Source organism: Centroberyx gerrardi, chromosome 14, assembly GCF_048128805.1.
Source record: "Centroberyx gerrardi isolate f3 chromosome 14, fCenGer3.hap1.cur.20231027, whole genome shotgun sequence".
Classification (NCBI taxonomy): Eukaryota; Metazoa; Chordata; class Actinopteri; order Beryciformes; family Berycidae; genus Centroberyx; species Centroberyx gerrardi.
The window spans coordinates 26,687,693-26,711,140 of record NC_136010.1 but is presented as its reverse complement, the minus strand read 5'-3'; the positions used below and the strand labels follow the sequence as shown (position 1 = coordinate 26,711,140).

Here is a 23,448-nt window from a genome sequence, read left to right as displayed (position 1 = left end):
CTATTTAAGGAGCACTTGACTTGACTATTAAGCCGTCACGCGAGGAAAGCTTGATTTCAGGCCTTAGCCTCTGACGTGTCAGTGTATCCAGGAACATGTAAGTGTAAACTGATAAACAGTGGCTACGTTTACATGCACACAAATGTTCCCTTATTGTTTGGGATGCTCAAATATTCGCCACACCCCATTTACAATAACCTGGAAACTCTTTGAGAAACTTGGACGAGGTACCTGGGATATTCCGATATTATCTGGGATACTGACGCATGTAAGGATGTTATCCTGTTTACTGCTGGGAAGAGAGCAGGTTATTAAAGGTGAGTATAAACAGTCTATCCTGAATGAGACTGTAACCGGGATATGAGCCAATAGCCTGAATACGTAGCCGCTGTCAAGACGTTTTAGAGTGGGAATAATCGACTTGGTTTGGTCCATTTTTGATGTCCATTTGCAAGTCTTGCCCTCCCTGCCGCTCTCTCTCCCTCTAGCTGCGTAGTGTATTGAGTCAGTTTGACAGGATTTGGGGGTCTTGCGCCATATGCTGGCCCAGCTGTTGCTCCCAGTGGTGCTTTGGACTGGAGTCCCCCCCCCCCACCACCACCACCACCACCACCAAACACGGCTCTGGGTGTGCGGTAAAAGCTGCCAACCATTTACACTGCGCTGTACACTCGTGTCATACATCTACAAAAGACTTCTAGCTCCCTGGTCATGGGAACGGCAGGGAGCGGAGAGGTAGAGTTATATATAAAGCCCATTAGCTTTTGTTTGGCTGCTGCTGTTGCCAGCGCCAGGTTGCCATGCGAACGGACGCATGCACACATGCATTCGGCAGTGGCATACTGTATGTAGTTTGTTGTGTGTGGGTGGTTAGGTTGCGGGGGAAGAGGGGGGTGAAACCGCTACATAATCCTTTGGTGCATCCGTTTCTGTACAGGATGCTGGGTGCTTTCATTTTTTTTTTTTTTTTTTTGAGCACATGAAAATTCAACCACCCAACTCTTCAACAACAACAACACTGCCTGCCCCGTCAGTCTCAATAACTGATTATTGATTACTCCTGGCCGAGCGAGGCCAGCTTTAAATGCGAAGCCCTCAGGCAAGCGGCGTTTCAGTCAAGGTTGCCAGGGCTCTCCTACCGTTTTGGATTTCACTTACTGGGCTGTTTCGGATGACAGTTTCGGTTTCCAGACCCGACGCTCGGACCACGGGCCCCACAACGGTCGCGGTTTCACATCCCCAATTACTTTAGTATAGTACAGAACGCACAATAGGCTTAAATAAACTCCAGGGTGTAAATTCAAGTGCAGCTGCGATACTGTGCATACGTCGTTGTCTACAGTACAGCCGTATGAATAATGCATCTCAACCTATATTCACTGCCCCAGGTGTCGCGTTACGAACTCTAATGAAAAACGTCCCTTGGTGGCAAAAGGCTGCTTCTCAAAAGCTTCTGCATTAACAGTAGAGTTGTTCCGTCTTGCTGCACAGTGTGACGCTACCATGGGGAAAAACAGGAAGCCTTTTATGGTTGCATGCTATTTATTTTGCCGGGTAGGCTGCAGAGTGCTTTCCAAAAACAGAAGTGTGACAAATGATTTCTATGAATACTTGTACATAAAGAACAGAGAGCTGTGTCCGTGTCAGTATTTTTCTATTAGTTTTCTAATTAGTGTTGCAGTTACACTCTCTCATTGTAGTCTGGCAAGGCCAATTACTACAATTACTATAATAAGAATAATAATAGCTGCAGAACTACAATTGACCACCACTTTCCTTGCTGGAGTTTGACCTAATCCTACTGATTTGTAGTAACTACACAGTCAATCTTCTTTCCTGCCAGTTATCCCAGTGGGGTGATGCTTGAATTCTGCCTACCAGCCAACAAAATATAATATGAAGTGTAACACCTAGGATTCCAACCTGTGTTTTCCTCCTGTGTTTTCCAGAAGGGGAGTTTCTCAGTGTATGGCGAGTACTGCAGTAACCATGAGAAGGCCTTAAGACTTCTGATGGAGCTCAACAAGATCCCCAACATCAGGACCTTCCTACTGGTAAGACTCCCCAGCTTTACTTCTTCTACGTTATACTGCTTCCAGTCCTCTCTTCTGATCTTGTCTTTTTATGAGCTCCCTTCTTCCTCCCTCTGTTATGATTTTTCTCTCTCCTATTCATTTTGCTTAAGAGAGGTGAACTCTAGTTCCACTTTTTATCCTCCTCACCCCTTTACCTTATTTTCTTCCCGGCCTCTTTACTACCTCCTTCCTTTTGCCCCAGATCCCTTTCCTCCCGCGCTTCTTCTCTCCCTCGTTTCCTCTTTTGGTCTTCCCCCTCTCCATCCTCATCCTCCTCCTTCTTCCTCCCATCACATCACCTCTATTTCCACGTTAACACATGAATAAAGGACAGGAACCACAACAAGGTCGGGGGGTTCTTCCCCCCCCTCCCCAGGGCAGGACGTGACCGACGTCAAGGTCACCCCTCATCGCTGCCGTAGCGTTTCTGCCGCCAGCTGTTTCCGTGTTTTTGACACCCAAGCCGTTGGGTCCCGGGACAATGAAGTCAGGATAGTGGCAGGGCCTTTGAGCATGGGCCCAGCCAATGAAGTCATCCACAGATCCCGGGCCAGCCAGCTGTGGACCGTTGGCAGCCTTTCTGAGATTGGCCGAGAGATCTGAGGCCCCCGTGTCCATCGTTGCCTGATGGTTTTCTTCCATGGCACTACTCTGACCCGCAGGACTGGGGACGGTGGGATCAGAGCATTTGCTGTGTGCTTGTGATTTTTCGCTTCTCCTGGCCCGGTCGCCGAGTGGTAAATTGGTTCGGTCTGGCAGTTTACGCAGCATCGATATGTCCGAAATAAATTTATTGCACAACAGCTGGCTAGACCTGCTCAGTATCATCTCAAGCGCTGGACTAGCTCTTGCACTTTGTGAAGATTAAAGTCCCCATGAAATGAACTCCCATTGCTTTTCCTTCCTGGAAAACAGTGTCTCTTTAATGGTGACCTCATGCTTCACCAGTAGGCGTGAATATACATTCCAACCAATAAAACCATCAGATTTTTGAACAGTCCCGCCCCTCTGCACCCCTCCCATCAAATAAAACTGCCGTTCTCTCCCTAACTGATCTGCCATTGGTTTAGACTTTTGAATGTTCCCTCGCTGAGTTATGTCCCGCCCCAACATCCTGTTTCAACAGGAAATACATCAAATCAAGGAAGTGAAGATGCTGTTTCATGGTGTCTTTAATGTAAAAAATGGTCTCAGCTTGACTGATGTTTCCGACTGCAGTCTGTCCGATTGAGTCCTCATCAGTAGAATCAACGTGATTGATTCATTAAGAATTTAGTCAAGTGGAAGTATAGTCCATTCAAAATATGTTGAATGACTTACCAAAGGAAGATGGTGATTGGTTTTGCTGAAATGGCAGAGCATGCACAATTTAGTAGTCAGTTTTGCAATTACTTGAAATGATGACCATTGTGAATCGCTGTCAGTATAATTAACGCCATGGTGACATGTGTTGCCATTGGCTTCTTTTCAGCGCTGCTTAATTCAAGTGGAGCTCTGTGGTGGCTTAAGCTATTTCCATGCTAATTGAATCGCACAGTGAAGGGAACGTCTGAAATTGTGTGTCAAAATGAAGCGCTCATCGGGTCGGAAGAGAAGAAAGGGCAGAAGTGAAAGTCGGCTAAAAGGAGGTCAAAGTGAAGAGCGGAGGGAATTTTGGCTTCTGGGCTGGCAGATTACAAGTAAGCAGCAGACGAGAAGAAGAAGAAAAGAGGAAGACGAGGACGATTTTGAAATGGGGGGGGGGGGGGGGTGTGATTGAAAAGAAAGACGGAGAGAGAGACTGTGAATGCATCGGTCTTGCCAGGCCTTCTGGAATCTGTGGAATCCTGAAGTTCTACAATCATCGGCTGCATTTCTACTTCTCGTTCCTCTCTTCCTCCACTCCCTCGAGCTTTCCCCCTCTTCTCCCAAACAGCCGCTGCCAAAACGCCGCACAACCCCCACTCTCCCCTATTGCTCTGTGCAGAGTCGAAAGAAATTGGCATATGATTATCACGCTCGCCCCTCTAAACTGATTTCTGTTGCCTCCTCTCCCCGCCTCCAGCGCCGTATCTCGCATGGCTGCTTTTGATCTTTGATCTCATCCCTTGAGCTCGTAGCGTTTTGACAGGCCACGCTCCTGCAAAATAGAAGGCGCAGAGAAGCCATTACTGTAACTGTAACCCCTCACTTCTGAAGAAAGCCCCGTTCTTTCAACCAGTTCTGGGGGGAGCACTTTCTTGAAGCCCTGCACAATGGTGGTTCCCCCTAGACATAGAGTAGAGAAACGTACAGTTGTGGCCATGTGAAGAGTTTTGTTCCTCAATGAGAAATCCACAGTTTAGATACAGTATAATGACACTTCTGTTAACAAAAATGGAGTGACTAAAAGTAGGTATAAAAAAATTCAGAAAACTGACATTACAGCTAGGTGTATGACAACAAACTAAAACATCTGCTTTCAAATCTAGCAGAACTCAAATAAAAATGAGCCTTAATTCAGTTCAGCCTTTTCAGTTTTAGTCTCTTCACTGTTGCCATATTGTGAGGGAAGCGTAGAGAGAATCATCTTGTAATGAATGGACCTAGATCAATACATCGAAGCACAATTTTCAGTTAGTATCTGTAAAAAAGGTATTTTCAACACACTCCATGCAGTATTGACCATTGAAATGCTAAATTAACTGTATTTCTATTGTGAATCTCTCTTTCTCTCGTATGTCTAGGTGTATGTATATATGCAGTATGTCTACAGCTGTGTGTTAAAGTCTGTGTGTTTGGGTTTCCTCCTCAGCACTGTATGCTATTGGGAGGGAAGAAAAGCACAGATATTCCCCTGGAGGGCTACCTTCTGACCCCCATCCAGAGGATCTGCAAGTACCCGCTACTACTGAAGGTACTGTGAGACTGCTGCACTAACGCCATACCCTGCTGTAAGAAAACAATACCAGTAGCCACTCTTGGGGCACCACCGCCTGTTTACACAACTGAAGTGTTCGGGACTTTCAGGGTTGTTGATCACTGCGATTTCTGGCTTTCACAATCACTTTCTGGCCTGTAGTTTGTCAGTCAAAACTTCCCATTCCGTTGGCATTTCAAGACAATCTCTCCCCACCTACTCACATTTTCAACTGCTCAGTGATGGAGGACAGTGCCTCGAGCAGGTGACTGGCATTGTTGCTGATAGAAACTGGTTAAGGTCATAGATTCATGTTTAAATACTGTATGTATGCTACTGGAAATCCCACAGGTTACAGTGTAAAAATCAACCCCCCTCTTCTTTCCCATCCCTGTCCATAGGAACTGCTGAAGCGCACCCCTAAAAAGCACGCCGACTACCCGGCAGTGGAGGAGGCTCTGCAGGCCATGAAGGCCGTCTGCTCCAACATCAACGAGACCAAGAGGCAGATGGAGAAAATGGAGGCGCTGGAACAGCTGCAGTCCCACATCGAGGGCTGGGAGGTGAGAATGAGAGAAAGAGAGAGGGGGAAGAAGAAAGTGGAGGAGAGGAGAAAGTAGTCATGAGGAGGTGAGACAGAGGGCGACGGAAGATGAAAATAGGAGAGGAATTGCTTGTTTGAGAGCTGAAACCTTGAGAGAACAAAGAAGGCATGAAGTGTGTGTGTGTGTGTGTGTGTGTGTGTGTGTGTGTGTGTGTAGGGCGGGGGGCGAAGCCTGGGAAGTGCTGTGACATTTGGAGGGGGAAAATCAGACGGAAAGAGAGGGGAAAGAGGTAGAGGGTGCGGGAGAGACGGGGAGGGAAAGGTCCTGCTAAATGGACTTTTAATAGAGCATCCTCCAATGCAACACAAGCACAAACCTGTCAGGGTTTCAGAAAAAGAAAGACAGAAAGGCCTCCGCCCGCAACCGTGACAAAAAACAGCCAGACCTCGACCGCTTCCCTCCCCATCTATCTTAAGAGTTAAGCGCTCACCGCGGCCAAATCGCCCCGCTCGGAGCGCAGGGGCCACAGGACGGGGCTTGGGAAGGGCCCCCGCTGCATTTTTCACGCCTCCCTCACCCGCCACAACGGAGGCCTTGTCCTCGCCGGGCACCGACGGGACAATCTGCCCACTCGGGGCGCCGAGGGTGGGGGGATGCCAACGGGCACACAGCCCAATCAGGAGAGACCGAGGAGGCCGGGTTCTAGACTCACATGCAGGGAGAGAGAGAGAGAGAGAGAGGGTTATATGTGGGGACTTTTGGAGGGGGGAGAGGGAAGAAAAGTGACCGAGGGAACCGGAGAGTGGGCCTCGCTGGGGCATCCCTCTATCTGCCTGCCAAAACGGACCCCTTCTCTCCTCCCTCCCTTTTGAAAAAATGTCACCATTTGACCCCGACAATTGTTTGCCCACCAAAGCAACACAAAACAAGAAGCTGTTGTTTATTTCGTACGGCGAAAAATCATGGAACATGTTTTCTGTTCCCTGTAGTGATAAATCATTGGCATGTCGTGCAATTCTTTATTTTTAGGGGGGCATTTCTGCTTTATTGGATAGTTTACAATGGAGTTGGGATGGGATGATATGCTTATCTCATGATATGATTCAATAGCGATATGGGGTTCACGATTCGATACAACAACAATACAATTTAATAAATAAAAGTTCAATGACAACAAAGTCTGACCAAGTGAGCCACCATGATGCCCCCAATTCTTTATATTTACGTCTCAAATTGAACCCGCTCCCACAGTAAGTGTATTACCGCAAGTGGATCACATTCAGATTGGTGCTGATGGTCTTTCACGTAAATGGCTAGTCTGTTGTGAACGGAACATTATCGGCTATTATACCTGAAATAACATTAACCATTAAACAGACCAGCATGCCACACTGGGTCAGAGCCAAAATCCACAGTTTTCTTCAGTCTACCCTCGAAACAGGATAGACTGAATCTGATTTCATTTTCGGGGAAAGACCTCAAACTGACACTGTTATTTTTGCCGCCCCGAGCCTCTTCATTTCTGTTTCTCTCCCTCCCGATAGCTCGGTCGACGGCTCGGAGAGGCACTTTACCCCTCCCCACCTCCCCCCGCAGAGCCTTCCATCCTAACCGCATTAGTCTCACTCTTCTCCCTTCTCTGCAGCCACTCTCCAGGCTAATCACCTCCAGCCCTAATGGAGGAGGCCGCCAGTAGTGCTGATTCAGGCCCAGACGCATTACCGCTGCTCGGATACACCGCACGCACACACACACACACACACCACCTCGCATTCGTACATGTGTGCGCTCGCATAGGCATTATAAATGCATGAAAGTGTACGCATGCCTCGCACACACATGCACGCACTCACCCCCATCACAGAGGCATGCCACCCCCACACACACACACACACACCTCACTTCAAGGCAGTTAACATGAGGTCGAATCGATCGTCTGAAACATTATCCCCTGCCCAGGCTCCAGTCGGTATCCACCTCAGGAGAAAGCTCAGAGAATCATTTTTCTCCGTATGAACTCCGGAGCAGTGAACGTCCGTCATAAATATATACTCGCGGGAATCAATTATGGACGCTCGAGAGGAGGGAGGGGGGGGGTGTGTGTCGGGCGAGGGTTTCCGCAGGTCTCTGGTGGACCCATGTCAGAGACATCAAAGAGAGCGGGTGAAGTCCAAATATGTGTGTGTGTGTGGAAGGCGGGGGTTACTCGACAAGCCAACAGGGAGGTTGTCCCAAGTCCACACATGGGTGTACTTAGTTCCAGATGATTTGGAGTGGAACGATCCGTTTAACAATGAGCGATGAATTTAAAAAAAAAATTTTTTTTTGATGGCCCTGTTTTGATGTGCCTTTGTGCTCCAAACCTCCAAAGTCATCCGTGTTAACTGAGACCTTTTATATTTACTGGGTTGTTTCAATCCAAATATCGGGCTGAAGTCTCAACCAGCTCTCATCTCTTATTGACAACCTTGCCAGGAATCATGTGTGTGTGTGGTTGCTCATGCATGTATCTGTATCTCTGCATGTGTATATATATGTATCGGCGTATATCTGTATCTCTAAGAGTGCATTCTGACCTCTAGTTGAAAAGGGGAAAAAAATAAAAGCCTGAAAATGTTTTTCTGCCTTAAGAACATAATTGGTCCTGAAGTTCAGCCATGTTGTGAAAAGGTTAATTGGATGCCATGCTGTGGTGAATCAACAAGGCACATTTGACAGATCCAGAATGACATCATCAGCCTCATCACCAGAGATCACAAAGTGCGTGAACTTTTGATGAAGAAAACTAAGTCTAAATTGAGAAAAGAAGCACTACCTGATTCAGGATAATCAACGTAATCCAGACAATTCAGTACTGAAAACCTAGTATTAGAAGTTGAATGGAGTAACACTGTATAGTTTAGCAGGGTTTTACAATGAGGTCTTGTATGTCCGCTGTGTGTAGCCTGCAAAAGCCTAGTGTCTTGTTTCTGGTGTAAAAAGCAGCCTGTGGTTTATGTAAAGGGCCTCTACATGTTTTTCTGCAATGGTTCTGTAGGTTTGAACAGGTTGCGGTGCACTGCACAGCGGATAAGAAACTGCTATAAAGGAAGAAATGATCACATGCTGTGAAGGTGACACATACTGATCTCTTGAATCAGTGCAGTAGATTTGACAGATATATCACCTTGAGATTTGTTTTTTTTAATTTCCAGTTGGGGTCACAGAGGAACAAAACATTTAGATGAGGTTTTACTGCAGGACTTCAGCACTCTGCCAGAGCAATGTCGAAACTCTGACAGTACTGCCATAACACATGATAACAGCGGATAACAAGCCTTAACACTGACAGAATGAATATGTTGCCATGTTTATAATATTTTTCCTTCCTCTGCGCATGTATTTGTGTGTTTGCATCACGAGAGGAGAAGAAAAAGTCTTTGTTTGTGCATTACAACAGGGGTCCCACGGGGAGCTATATCTTGGCCGCTGCAGTAGTTTTTCCCTCCTATTTCGGTGTTCGGTGCTTCCCATTACCTTGCGCACACACACTCCCTGAAATCCCCAGTTGGAGATAACCCTGCTGTTCGGCTGGGGAGCCCTCCAGCTAGTGTGTGTGTTGACAACACTCAGTGCAGCGAGGCTCAGTTTTGGTTTTACTTGTCAAAAGTTCAGGGATTGAGTAAGGTTAGGCTAACTGTCTTGGCAGAGAGGACTGTGTGCACTTACTGCTTTGCTCCACAGGCTTTGCAGTCAGTGGGAGTAGATTGAAGCTGTGTGTGTGTGTGTGTGTGTGTGTGTGTGTTACTGTGCTCATTCCTTCCTATCATTGACAATGGAATGAAAACAGATTGTTCACAATGTCGCAGCTGCGTTTCATATTGTTTCACCGAGGCTGTGAACTCTTGGAGTCGTGCTGCAGACAACAATGTTTTGATTACACTCAATTAAAACAAACTGTGGCTGCAGCACATGGCCACGCAGACTCTGTCTCAGTAGTGGATCTCTCTCATCCTGGTCTTTTGTGTTTTTCCTTCAGGGAACCAACCTGACGGATATCTGCACAGAGTTGCTCCTCCACGGAAACCTCCTGAAGATCTCCGCAGGCAACATCCAGGAACGGGTCTTCTTCCTGTTCGACAACCTCCTGGTCTACTGCAAGAGGAAATCCAGGTGAGAAACGCAGTGTCAGGGAAACCATAGCTACCTGTGGAACGTATCGAGGGACAAGGAATAAGAAAGTTGCTCAAGAAGGGTTTTTATTATGGGATAATGTACGTACATATACGTATAACGATACGTACGTATGTATCGTTATTGGATTTTACTTCAGCTCAGTACCTACAGATGATGTACATATGACTAGAAATTCACTATTTATATTGACTGCAGAAATGGCTTCCTCCTAGAAAGAAGCCAGACGGGGAAAATTAGAGCTAATGTCCAAATTCCTGTTTGCGTAGACAGGTCATTAGTATGCAAGCAAAACAAAACGACCTACGTGCGTCTGCAGCCACCCATACCTCCGCCTGTATGAATGTGCGTGTGTCAAAAGACACAAGTCCTTTTTCTTACAGTAGCACTGGCAACAAACGGATATTTTCCCCTGCTGAGTGTAAACGCAGCGTTGTGTCTTATTTCCTAGGGTTTCTGGCAAGAAGTCCACCAAGAGGACCAAGTCCATCAACGGGCCCCTCTATGTGTTCCGAGGCCGGATCAACACCGAGGTGATGGAGGTGGAAAACGTGGAAGATGGAACAGGTTTGTTTTTGCCAAGTCGAGCAGCGTTACCCTTGGAAACTGTCTAAATGTCCATTCATCCATCTTTCTCTGAGCAATCGGTCAACCATGTCCCATTTGTCCCTGGTTGTCCCTGACGTAACTGCTGTATAACTTCAGTTTGACTTCAGTTGACATAGAAAACAGTGCAGTAATAATGATAGTGACTGCTTCAAAAGGGGGCTGTTAGTGCTCATTTTCAGTTTCTGGATGTGCTCGAAGGGTGGATGATATGAATCTGGTACTTGTTGACAGTTTGGGTGGAGTAACACGCTCGCACCTAGTTTCACACAGGATGCAACATCGGCCTCATCTACCACCTTTTGATGTCAGCTATTCAGCGTCGGGCCTCGGGTGTTGGTACAACTCGGCGATACACTTGATCCACTCCGTATTTGCTAAGATAGTGTGCCAAAGCCAAATGTCTCACCTTTGAGCTGACTGTAATGCAGCCATCGCTCAGCTCATTTTGCTGTTGCGGTTTCTCGCGAGGCACCATGCCGGGGTTGCTTGGTGTTTGGCCTCGGGGGTAAAAAAACACACTCCGTCTTCCTCTCTCTCTCACGTTTCCTCTTTTTTTTTCAATTCTGTGCTGGCAGAATAGCTTTGCAAGCTCACATGACCTTTTTTTTTTTCTGCCTCTCGACTGTTGGCTGTCACACTCGGGCCGCTGAAGGGGAAACCACAAAGAAAAACATGCCTGATTCGGAGAACTAATGGGTCCAGTGTGCAAGATGTGTTAATTCGTGCACCCCCAGATTAAGGGTTATCTGATTGAGTGGGAAAGATATGACTAAGTGGTAGTGTGGTTGGGGTCATTTACTAAAAAATACAGACAGAAAAACATAGTTTGTGTTTCAGTAATAAGCCGATGTTCATAAACTACACACTGCAACCTAGAAAGCCACATACTAATAGAATTTTACAGGTCATAACCCATATATACTGTGCGCCTGTTGTTATTCACGTATTGTAAATCGAGTGCAAGGCTGTTCACTGCCACACAAAGAAAAGTCCACACCGTCACTGTGAGTCACTCACTTCTCTATCAGATTTCACTGGAACTCATCTTTTTTTACATTTGCCGACAAACAAGACTAAGAATACGCGCCTCTCCAACCCCCCCCAACCCACTTCCCTGCTCTCCCAGGACAGCAGGAGCTGCTCCCTGTGGGGTCTGAGGTATCAGATCTATTTATATGACCTTTTGAGCGTAAGACTAATGCACCCCATTACCCAGGGCCATTCATTATTCAGCAGATATTCACCTGCAGCCAAATGGATGATAAAATTAGAATGGGGACAAGAGGGGAAAGAGGAGAGTTGTTTTTTTTGTCGAGTCAGTGGAAAGATTCACTACTCTCATGGTGCAACATGTTTGTCTTCTTAATTAGCTTGTAAATGTATGTGTATGTGTGTGGTTTTTGTGTCTAATTGTCTTTAAAAAAAAAAAAGTATTCTTTATCTATCCAGATGAATCCAGTTGACATCAAGGTCCTTGTACAAGAGAACCTGACAAAGACAACAGCAGCAGCCTTACAGTAGTGACAGACAGAAAATGATCTAAAAAATAAATATTTCATCATAAATAATAGGTAAAATAAGAGAAAGTGAGAAGAAGAGAAGGAGAACGAGAGACACAAAGAAGAAACAGTGAACCTTAGAGAATTTGCTGCTCAACCTGCACATAGTTCGAACAACTATTTCAATTAGTTTATTAGTTTAAGAGTAACTATATCCCTAAGTCTCAAATCTTTCCACAGTGTGTTCCACACAGAGGGAACAGAGTTTCTCATTATAAAAGTGATGTAAAAACATGAATGTGTCTGCAGCCTTGAAATCTTGACTAACACATACTCCAATATGGACTAATATGGGTTTTTGAAGGATGATACCATTACCGATATTTTGGACTGAAGCTGCTGACAGACAATATTTTGTGCTGATATTCATTCCATTTTCATGCCAAAAAATGTAAGTATTATATTTTCCCCTGAACTCTCCATTGAAACCCAGGACAATAATAATGCAAACAAACTTTATATCCAATCAAAATGTTAGAACCAGTTCAGGTTAAGGGCTTCCCATAGACAACTAGTGTAGTATTGATCATTTATACACTAAATATGTAATGAAACGCACATGCATCATATCCATCTTAATGGAGGTGGACGACACTCACTGGCAGATATCCAGTTTTTAATATAAAGCCATAATAGGCCTGATATAATGGCAAATTGATACATTGATCTAACCTTACTCCTTAACCTTTTAATGTTTTTGATGACACCCATTTTTTTTTTTTTTTTTTACTTTGGCAGCCGACTACCACAGCAACAACTACACAGTGACTAATGGCTGGAAGATCCACAACACGGCTAAGAACAAGTGGTTTGTCTGCATGGCCAAGAATGCCGAGGACAAGCAGAAGTGGCTGGACGCCATCTTGAGGGAGCGGGAGCAGAGAGAGAGTGAGTAGTCCTTGTTTTTTTAAAGAGTGTTTTTATGGCATTTCTGCTTTATGGGATTGAATACAATAGAGAGACAGAAAGGGGCTGGGAGAGAGGTAATCTGTGAGATCCTTGTTTTTTTATTCTAACAAATATTGTTCCCCAGGAAAGACCTACCAGACACCAGGTGTTTAGAACAGCAAATGTAAAAGCTTTGATGAACTGGCTATAGGTTTAATCCACAGAACTTGAATTGATAGAATGGTCCTACTACAGTTTGTCATGGTAATTTGGCTAGTAGAGCATAAAATGGCGATTATGAAATTTTAAGGGTTAGTTACTATGGTGACAACGCAATTCTGGCCATTAAGGCCGTAAAGTGTGTCACACTTGCTTGAGAACTGAGCAGATGAGTCTGTTAGCAAACTGTCAAAACTCAACTGAAAGCTAACGTTAGCGACGAGGCTAACGTAGCTTCATCAAAGACTGTACTTTTCTCTCTAGCTCTTCTAGTCAACATTAGCATGTTAGCAAACTATGGCAGCAAGGAGACAGAGAAGCTGCTTTGGTTCTTGCTGTAAAACCTCTCAGCTCAGTGACTTGCCGTAAGTCGTAAATACAGAAGCTAGTCCAACGGAACACATAAAAATGGTCACCGTTTCGACCATCCATGAACGTTGATTTAAATGGGAATGACCGCTCTATCCATTCAAGTTTTGTGCTTTATTCTTTTATTACAGTCTGTGATGCAGAGTAGCAAACTGGACATTTATTTCAATGAAAATGTCGCACAATATTACTTTAAACAAAAAAAATCCTCTCTATCTCTCTCCTTAGCTCTTACTCTATTTGTTTTCCCAGCACCTCGCCCTTACATGATCATTCTATTAATATTGTAAAGGCACTGAAACTTTGACCTTCGCACCCTTGCATAAGCGTGTCAGCTTAATGTCTCAAATATAAAACAAAGAGGCTCCCTCGTTGGCACATAGTAATGACTGTGGACGTGGCTATGACCTGGATTGCCTTGTTTGTGTCCTACGGTTGTGTCCTACCTTGAACACGCTGTCCAGCTTTGTTTCATAAATAGAGGCTTAGGTGACATGACGTTTACCGCTGGCCCGGTCAACCTGTGCAACAAAGTAGAAGCTGGCACAGCAATGTATTGTTTACACGGAAAAAGTCAATTCCTGCTTACAATGCAGCCGAGGTGTTAGACTAATCAAAGCCCCGAGTGGGTAGTGAGTGTTCAATCAAATGTCTCATTCACACACAACACGAGATGCGCTAAAAACAGCATCTTCGATCTTGGCCAGCACTTGAAATAGACTTGCTTTTGCTTGCCAGAGAAAGAGAAGCTCAACTGAGGAGGATGGTACCACAATTAATTAAAATCAGGAGCATCTATTTTTACTGTAACTTAACTCTTGGTATGTCTGAACATCTGTGCAAGACATAGAAACGGAGTTGTATCCTTTTTTTTATTAACAGCCATACAATGATTTGACAGATCCACTATGAAAAGGAAGCACTTGTCATTACTTCTGCTTTTCAACTTACTTGGAATTCTTTTTAAAATGGATTGAACACAAAAGGATAAAATGATAATCTGAGGAAGAGAGCATTTCCTTTCGATCGCTGATGTAAACTGATATTCTTATTGCTCCTTAAGTTGTTTTCCCTCCGTAGTTTGACTTCCTTCTTTTGACCTAAAATGTGTTCCCACCTGTTCAGCACTGGCCATCTGTCTTTGTTATTGTATGTGCATTAGAGGGTGTGAATAAAGCTTTGAAAGGCTTTGACCGGATTTCGGGGCTGTAGACGACACGTCACCTGATAGCACTGATGACTAATAATCAAAACTGATCCCAGAAGTAACAGAAGGCTCGAGAGTTCAGCTACACCTGTATTCTCGCCAAGTACAACTGTCACCTTAAATATTTCAAATGTCACTAATTAGCCTTTGTAATTTGGACCGGACACAAGTACGCGGTCACAGCGGGGTTCAAGGGCGTCAGCACCTGATCCTGTGGTGAAAGTGGAGGGTTACAGCGTATGAAGGAGTATGAAGGAGTGTGTTGCGGCCGGCAGTGTTGGGTTACAACCCGGCGGAAATCGACCTGGGGCTAACAGATGCCAGATCAGTCACAGTGCCCAATTTCCCCCCACCCCAGTCTAAACCCCATTCTCAATGCTCTTACCTTTCTCTCAAACCCTTTGCTCCCATCTGGACAGCTACACGATAATTCTTTACGTCCCCAATTTTCTCCCTCATCCCGCCCTCACGCATTGTCGCATTCTCTTTTCCTGACACACCTTGTTTAATGCGACCTTTTCCGTGAATTGCTGCAGCCCTTCCCTCTATTGGACGTTCGGCTCTCCTCAAACCCTCCCAAAGGACTTCCATTGTTCAACAACTGCCAGCTGGAGGTGCCTGGGTTTTATCTTATCAGATGTTTTCATGGAAGTTGAGGGGGAAAAATGTGTCGGTTAGATAATGTGATAGGGTACTAGCTTGTGCCAATGAGAGTGGGAAGATGAAGAGCAGTTCTGGACAAACTCCGACAGCTGGACCAGAAGCAGCGGGGCCTCCGCGTCGGGACAGGCCCCCGTCTGTTGTTCAATGACACTCATTGTTTAAGTCCGCTCCAGCTGCTGTCAAATGTAATCTAACCCCACCTCCATCAGAGGCTGCCAGTGCAGAGCCTGCCATTACGGAGCTGGAATTGTTTGAGTCCCACGCTGAAGTATGATCTCCCCCCAAAGCCCCAACAGGAAAAAATAGGATTCTAAAGCGACAATATGCAACTTTTCTCCTTGAGACAGGAAGTGCATTGTTAGTTCCGCTCCCCTCCCACTCAGTTGGTCACATTTCCATTCCACCACTTGTCACTCGTCTTGATTAGCTGTCATCTAGCCTGCGGCTGAGGTAACCGGCATCCATAAAGCCTCCACAGGCGGTGAAGAAGCAGACGCCGAACGCATCCAATCAGCAATAAGAAAAGCAACGCTGATTTTCGCGGTTCTTTCTTTTCTTCTTGCTTTCCACCATTGTTGTTAGTGCTGTGGCTTCCTGCTCTGTGGCTGCTAGCCTCGCCTTGATAGCCACAACCAGCTCACTGCTGGCCGCACCCATGTGACACACCCACAGTAAATGGTATACGTCCCAAAACATGCCAACATCATTGATAAGGCAATTTCAGGCTTTTAGGCATGAACACACAATGTCACAGACAGATGTATACTATATGCTATTTATTAATTATTTTAATGACAAAAAAGTTGCATCTTGCAGTTTAAAAGAGTCATTTTCACTGGTTTTGGATAGTGGACAGCATATAGAGACCGTAAAGAAGGTGACATGCAACAAAGGTCCCAGGTCAGATTTGAACCCAAGACGTTGCACATAAATGGTATGCACCTTTGCCAACTGAGCCACCAGGACACCCGCATATTGCAGCTTTAAACTCATGTTTGTGAAGTGAAGTTTAGCGGCTGGATGAGTCTCTCAATAGAGTTAAGCGGCTCAGAGAGTCTCACGGTGCAGCAGAGTTGAGCTGCCCGAGTCCGAAAGCCTCGCAGTGCAGCTCCAGAGTTCATCAAGCCCCACGACGGAGTTAAGTGGCTCAGACAGGGAACTCCATGGAGAGGTTTTACCGGGGCAGTAGGCCTCACAATGGGGCCCCCACATGTTCTGCCTTACAATAGAGAAATAATAGCCAACAGCCGCCACAGCGCATTGACAAACAAACACAGAAACAAGATTTTTGCCTCGGACAGATTAACATCTGGATTTGTTTCAGAAGGTGGTGGCAGACCCGAGCCGCCACGCTCCTTTCCTGCCACCATACCAGAACGCAACCAAGCCGTCCAGGCGAGGGCTTTGTCTGTCCTAACAGCCCCGTGACAGCCTTTCCCCTTGGGCTTCGATACATATGGGTGTCTGGGGTTGCCGAGTGGAAATTTGTCCTGTAATGGGCCCACTGTGTTTTTCTTGGCATCGCAATGTGGTCACTGTTCTAGGCCCAGAATTTGTTTGCACATTTCCTTTCACTCCTCCATCTTCAGTCATCGGCTACAAAATAGTCAGCGTTACTGTTCTCACTGATCCTCGTGGATCAGTTTCTTCAACACTGTCAGCAATCCACTGCATAAATCCTTTGTTGTTCGTAATTCAGCCTCAGCTGTTTGCTTAACAGCTGCCAAATCAACAAATACATTTGGATCTGATTTGTGTTGTTTTGTAGGTCTCAAGCTGGGAATGGAGCGGGACGCCTATGTGATGATTGCGGAGAAGGGGGAGAAGCTCTACCACATGATGATGACCAAGAGCCGGCACCTGATCAAGGATAGACGCAGGAAGCTCAGCATTGTGCCCAAATGCTTCATGGGAAAGTGAGTTTGCCTTTGCCTCCTTAGCCCCTGGTTCATTTAGGTTCCAAGAATGTGACTTCAGTGCCATGCTATGAATCGTCGTTCCCAGGCAGCCGTTCATCACAAGGACATCCTGACAAATTGTTATTAAGTAAGATTAGCAGGCACTTAAAAGAACTGGTGCCCAGTCTTCCCAAGTCCTGGCAAAATGCCTAAACTGTTTTTATCACTGCATCCTCTTGTCCCTAATGAGCCACACTGTAATCACCTCTCAGACTATAGAAAGGGCTAAGTGGCTCCCCACACACTCATATCATCAAGCAGGCACTTCCTGAGTCAGCTGGGTTTTCTTGTTTTACACACGCAGTACACACAGACACACCCACACAAACTACCATCAGCATCCCAAGGCCCACTCAGTTGAGTAAGGAGACTCAAAATGATTTCCACTTTGGCTCAGAGCCACAACGCTTTGTCAGGGGGCTTGTATATTCGCTCCTATCAAACTGAGACGTGTGTACACACACAGCACACACACACACACACTTTCATTAGCGCAAGACCATCCCTTTTTAACTGAGGCTCTGCAACGAGCCATTCCCCTTTCTGCCCCCTCAGTCTTTCATTGGCATGAATAGACAATGAGGGCCTTGCCTGAAGTTTTCCTCTGCGCCCCGTAGCTCCACACACACAAACAGACACACACACCCGTGTTTGTGAGATCCTGAGCAATTAAAATTCTTCCTGGCACCATTTTGGGGAAACAGAAAATAAACGAGGCAAGACCGTGATGGTGACTGATGACTGGTCTTCTAAAGAGAAACCAGGGAGCAAGCGTTTATGTCCATCCCCCATGTTAAATTGTATATTCTAGGGGAAAATCTGAAAGATGACAACGCGTGTAACTACTATCATCCTTGCTCAATTTGAATGAATTACCCACTGCCAAGAAGCGGATGTAATGAGTTGCTTAAATATGTAATGGCGCTTCTGGGAGACGAGCTCCATCTCAGTGGCGTCACAGGTGATGCTTGTCTGGGCGTTTTCCGCTTTCTGCCCAATATACCCGAGGTAGTTGGTCTGGATCCCAAGGCCTTCCAGGAACTGCACTCTGCTACACTGTGTGTGTGTGTGTGTGTGTGTGTGTGTGTGTGCGTGCTCGTGACCATTTAAGTACCAATGTACATTAACATTGGAGTGTTTTTTCCGCACTCTTCCTGCCTGTCAGCATCTAATGTATTAAGAACAAGATAATAATAATATGTAAGGATAATGCCGCTTGCTGGTAGGGATTCAGCGTCTTGCTCAAGGACACTTCAGCAGGGCGGCTGCTTGCCACCATGGGGGTTTGAACCCGGGTCCTGTGGGTGAAGGGCGATCTCTCCAAGCACCAGGCCCCCCTGCCGCACACCAGACGCTCACTCCATCTATTTCTTCCCTCTTTCACTCCCTCACTCACCTTTTTACCTCGTCTCTTACAGTTCTACTCCACTCTGTCTGCCTCTTTCACCCCTTCTCCATCCTCTCTCTTCTCCTCCATCCCTTTCTCCTTTTTAGCTTTCCACCATCTCCCTCTTTCCCCCCGCCTTTTATTACTCAATCATTTCCCGCTGATGAGTGCAGCCTGCATTAGCTCTGCATTCTGTCATTCTGATGAAATTATCAGCAAGCATAGTTTCAGAGGCTATTGCATTATATGGAGATGCTGAGTGCCGGGTTTGATAGCGCTCTGTCATCTTGATAGCGTAATTCCATCATTTGTCTGCCGTTGACCTCGGAAGACGGTCGGTGTTCTCGTTTAACTCTCCTTACATTTCTTTATTGGATGATAATGGGCACTTTTTTGGACATGCCAGTGCTTGCATTGCATTATTATGGGTCTTTAAAGTGATAAAAGTTGAGATCCTCATTTTTGTAATTATTATTTTGTCTCCAGCTTTGGTGCTGTGGTGTTTCTCCACTGCACTTCCCAGAGATCACCTGTCAATCAAACAGTGTGGGCAGGACTGTGACGTCTTTCTCCTTGGATTTTCTGTTGATGCAGTTTGAGTTTCTCTTTTCTTTGTCTGTTCAGCCATGGTGGCTATCATGCTAACTACCCAGCTCTTCTTCTGTTTATTCCAAATAAACCGGAAACATAAAATCACCTGTCGCATCACCTGTGCGGCAGAGGAAAGAGCTACCAGACACCAGGTGTTTAGAACAGCAAATTAAGAGCTTCGATCCAAAATGAGATGACAACCATTTAAACAAACTACTCGCATGAAAGTTAAGCACATTATGGGTTAGTATTGAGGTTAGGGGGAGGAGTCATCTAAAGGCATTTGCTTATAGAATAGTTTTTTGAGGAAGAAAATATTGCCTAAGCAAATATTTTCCAAAATGCTTATAGCAATCCCTTCAAATGTAAAAACTTTCATGAACTGGATATAGGTTGAATCACTATTGTGTTATAGCAGATAGAGAGGAGAAAAACAGACATTTACTTACATGAAAATGTTGTGGATTATTACTTTAAGGGCACTATGCTCACACCTAGAATTTCATATTTGTGTGAAAGTTGAATAGTACGATTGCATCATTAGCGATTGCACAACTCTCCGCCAATTTGAACATTTCGTTATGAAATCTGACTATTCACCAATCACCAGTGAGCTTCCTCTCTGAAATGTGTACCTTGAGTACTTTTGTTTTTTTAATGACGAGGCCTCAAGCTGGGACAAGAAGATAGGAAGCCTCAACCATTGACTCACATATTTCCAATAGCTGACTGAGATGACCTCATCGATCGTGCTTTTGCAAAAAGAATGCGAGAACGGGCTTGCTACTGCTTCAGATACACACACGCATACATGGCTAAAGACTCACTCTCTCTCTCTCCCTCTCTATCCCCCCTTCTCTCTACCCCTCTCTCACTGACACACACACACTGTTCCTGCTCATCATATTAATTTCCACAACGGCACTGTGTCCAAAATTAACCCGACTCTTACGTAAGAACCACACACACACACACACACACACACACACACACACACACACACACACACACACACAATTTCCCCCAACACCCCTCCACATCCACTCGAGTCCCCTGTCAATGTCAATTAACAGCCACTGGCTTTGACAGAGATACACACACACACACACACACACACACACACACACACGCAGAGAGATGAAGGGCACACACACACACACACAAATGACACAGGCACAAAAACATATTTTCTCCTGGGCTCAGAAGAAAATAAAAGAAATCCTGCTGGGACTGACCCTCACTCACACACACACACACACACACACACACACACACAGAGGTCCTGGAGTGCAGTTGGCAGGTCGCAAGCAAGGATCTTATTAATTATGTTAAAATATTCCTTCTGTGCTTCAGCCAAACAAAAAGTAGTAGTGGCAGATGGCTCAAGGTGTCCGCGGTTCTGCATGAACTAGCAATCGTATGCTTTTGGCTCCACTTCACACACACACATGCACACACTCTTTGTATTGACATGCATGGTACTGTATGCAATCAGACACATGCACTCGGACAGTTTTTGCATGACTTTGCTTGTAAGCATATTCAGTCTCCAGGACGGATTTGACATGAAAAAAAAAACACACACACACACACACACACACACCCAAGTGGTTCAAACTAATTCCCAACCTGCTTGTTCAGTCTCAGCAATCTCGAACACACACACACACACTCACACACACACACACATACACACACACACACACACTACTCCCCCACTCTCTCTTATTCACTGTTCATCATTCTCCGGGGAACTGATTTTGCTCAGCAGCGTGAAACGGGGAGCAGGGGAGAATGTAATTTGCTCCTTCAAACATTTGTCCAGCGCACACTGGGTGTGAAAAGAGGAGAGCCGAGCGGAAGTGCTTGAGTATGGCTGGCAAATACATCTGCCAAAATAAGTCTGAGGGGTATTTGTAGCAGGAGACAAGGGAGAAGAATAAACCTAAGCAGGGGGGGGGGGGGTTGGGGGGTCAAGGAGGAGGGTTGCAAATGAAAAGGAATTGAAAAGATGAGGAAAGGTGAATCTTATTGTAGACAAAAAGGAATGAGCTTGGTGAAGGTGAAACGCAAAACTCATTATGTTTTGTTTGGAATAAACAGAAGAAGAAGAGCTGGGTAGTTAGCATGAGCAGTGATAGCCACCATGGCTGAACAGACAAAGAAAAGAGAAACTCAAACTGCATCAACAGAAAATCCAAGCTCCGCCCACACTGTTTGATTGACAGGTGATCTCTGGGATGAGCAGTGCAGAAACACCACAGCAGTGAGCGCTGAGCACCAGAGATGTCAACAAAAACAAAGAAACAAGGAACTCATGGATTACCGCTTTAAGAAGCCAGGCCTCATGGTTTATGTCTCTGTGTTGTGTCCTCAGTGAGTTCGTGTCGTGGCTGATAGACAGCGGAGAGATCAGTAAACCTGACGAAGGAGTCAACCTGGGACAAGCCCTGCTGGAAAATGGCATCATCCACCATGGTGAGAAAGAACAAAACACTCTCATCTCTCTCTCTCTCTCTCTCTCTCTCTCTCTCTCTCTCTCTCTCTCTCTCTCTCTCTCTCTCTTTTGACTCATTTATGTCATGAATCCACTTCCTCACTTCCCACCTATCGAAGCACGCATTCTAGGGATGGAAACCGACACGGTCCGAAGACATTATCAGTCTGTAGTTATTCTTGAGTGCAACATTCACAGGTGCGCCCGCCAGAATTATGCATCGAGGAACACACACACACACACACACACCTATAAATAATGTATGAACGGAGTTTGCCAGGGTGTTGCTGAAGGGGCCGTTGTCCGCGGTAATTGCAAACCGTCGTTGCGATTTATGCACACCGCCTTCTCAGGAAAATATACTGAGACCCGGTGTTCATGTTTCTGACACTTAATACCTGTGGAAAATCCCCTGAAATCCTCAGTCACAGTAGCCTGTGTGACCGCAGATGGCGCAGTGATGAAACACAGGGGTTTGTGGGACAGCAGTGAGGCTTTGTGGGATAGCGGGGGAGACGGTGGCCCTGCAGGGACAGTGTAGTTGTCACCAATTAGTCTGTGGCCTTAAGCAATGGAGCAATGATGTGGAAGCAGAGGTTGTGTGACAAAGTGGCAAACAGGTGCTGGGCATCTACCAGCACTGCTATGCATTAGCTTTGTGAAAGTAACAGTGAAGACAGACCTGAGCGTGGGTAGAGATTACAGCAACACAGCGCAGACTTGGCCTCGATCCAACGCAGCCAGCAGTGTGTGTTTGAGCCGCTGAGATGCACCAATTCATACTTGACTGTACTGTATGTTTGCAATTTTTCAGCTCCTTTGCTCTCCTGATAATTAAGCTATCATTTCATGTACTGTAAAGGCCACATTTGACATTTCACACCGGCTGATTTTTGCGGTGCATTCCAGCGCATTTATAAGGGCATTTTAAGTCTAGACTCAAGAAAGCCAGCAGCTTGTTTGAGCCCCTTGCCAACTTGTTGTGGTGGAGCCAAACTGCCTCTGTTTGGCAGGTAGCAGTGCTGGCCGCACCCACAGCCAGGTATTTGTGTACTCCTTGGTCATTTTCCACACTGGAGTGGATTGGTTATGTACAGGCGCTTGTTTTAGATGTTTCTGTGAGTGTTTCCAGCGCTAGTTGAGAGATTTTACGGGGATTGGCGGCTGTCTGTGTTAAATAATGTAGGTGTCATGGCTAACTAGAGACAGACGTGGATTTACAACTGAAGTGTTTCCCCGGTGCCACACACTGATAGACATGGAGCCCGGCTCAGTCTTTTAACTAGGTTTCATGCCTCTTTCCTTTCTTTTCTATGCCCACAACAAATATATACAGCAAACTGAATGGATAAAGCAAAGAACATCATAGCTAGTAGATACAAGCATCATTACTCATTTACTAAGTTGCTTGAATTCTCTGTACACTGCAAAAAACGAATCTTAACAAGCCATTTAGTCTAGTATTGTATCTTAAAATCTTGTTTTAGGAAAAATAAGTGAACAAAAATCTCTCAATGGTAGTGAGATAATTTCACTTGTTTCCAATATCAACTTGTTCAGATTTTTTCTTGACATTATCTTAATGCTAGTGGAGTGATCTGCCTTATTTCAACAACAAGTGAAATTATCACAGCCACTGGCAGATTTTTTCACTTGTTTTAATGAAAACAGGATTTTCAGATTCAATATTAGACTAAATTACTTAAGATGGACAACTTTTGAAGTGTAGAAAAACTCAAAGCAAGGAAACACGTAAAAAAGACAATACGTTATGAACTCTGAAACACCAACTTGCAGAGTTGACATTTTGTCCTTCTGCTGACATTTCAG

The 23,448-nt window shown here is 45.4% G+C and overlaps 1 protein-coding gene across 1 annotated transcript in view; it reads left to right on the top strand.

The window, feature by feature from the left end:
* Positions 1–23,448, top strand: part of prex1 (phosphatidylinositol-3,4,5-trisphosphate-dependent Rac exchange factor 1) — a 92,562-nt gene that overhangs the window by 25,723 nt on the left and 43,391 nt on the right. The window contains exons 4-11 of the mRNA XM_071911153.2: positions 1,950–2,054; positions 4,849–4,950; positions 5,355–5,516; positions 9,517–9,650; positions 10,123–10,238; positions 12,578–12,727; positions 16,954–17,101; positions 21,499–21,599. Coding sequence (XP_071767254.2) covers positions 1,950–2,054; positions 4,849–4,950; positions 5,355–5,516; positions 9,517–9,650; positions 10,123–10,238; positions 12,578–12,727; positions 16,954–17,101; positions 21,499–21,599 — 1,018 coding nt within the window. The remainder of the gene's footprint in view (positions 1–1,949; positions 2,055–4,848; positions 4,951–5,354; positions 5,517–9,516; positions 9,651–10,122; positions 10,239–12,577; positions 12,728–16,953; positions 17,102–21,498; positions 21,600–23,448) is intronic.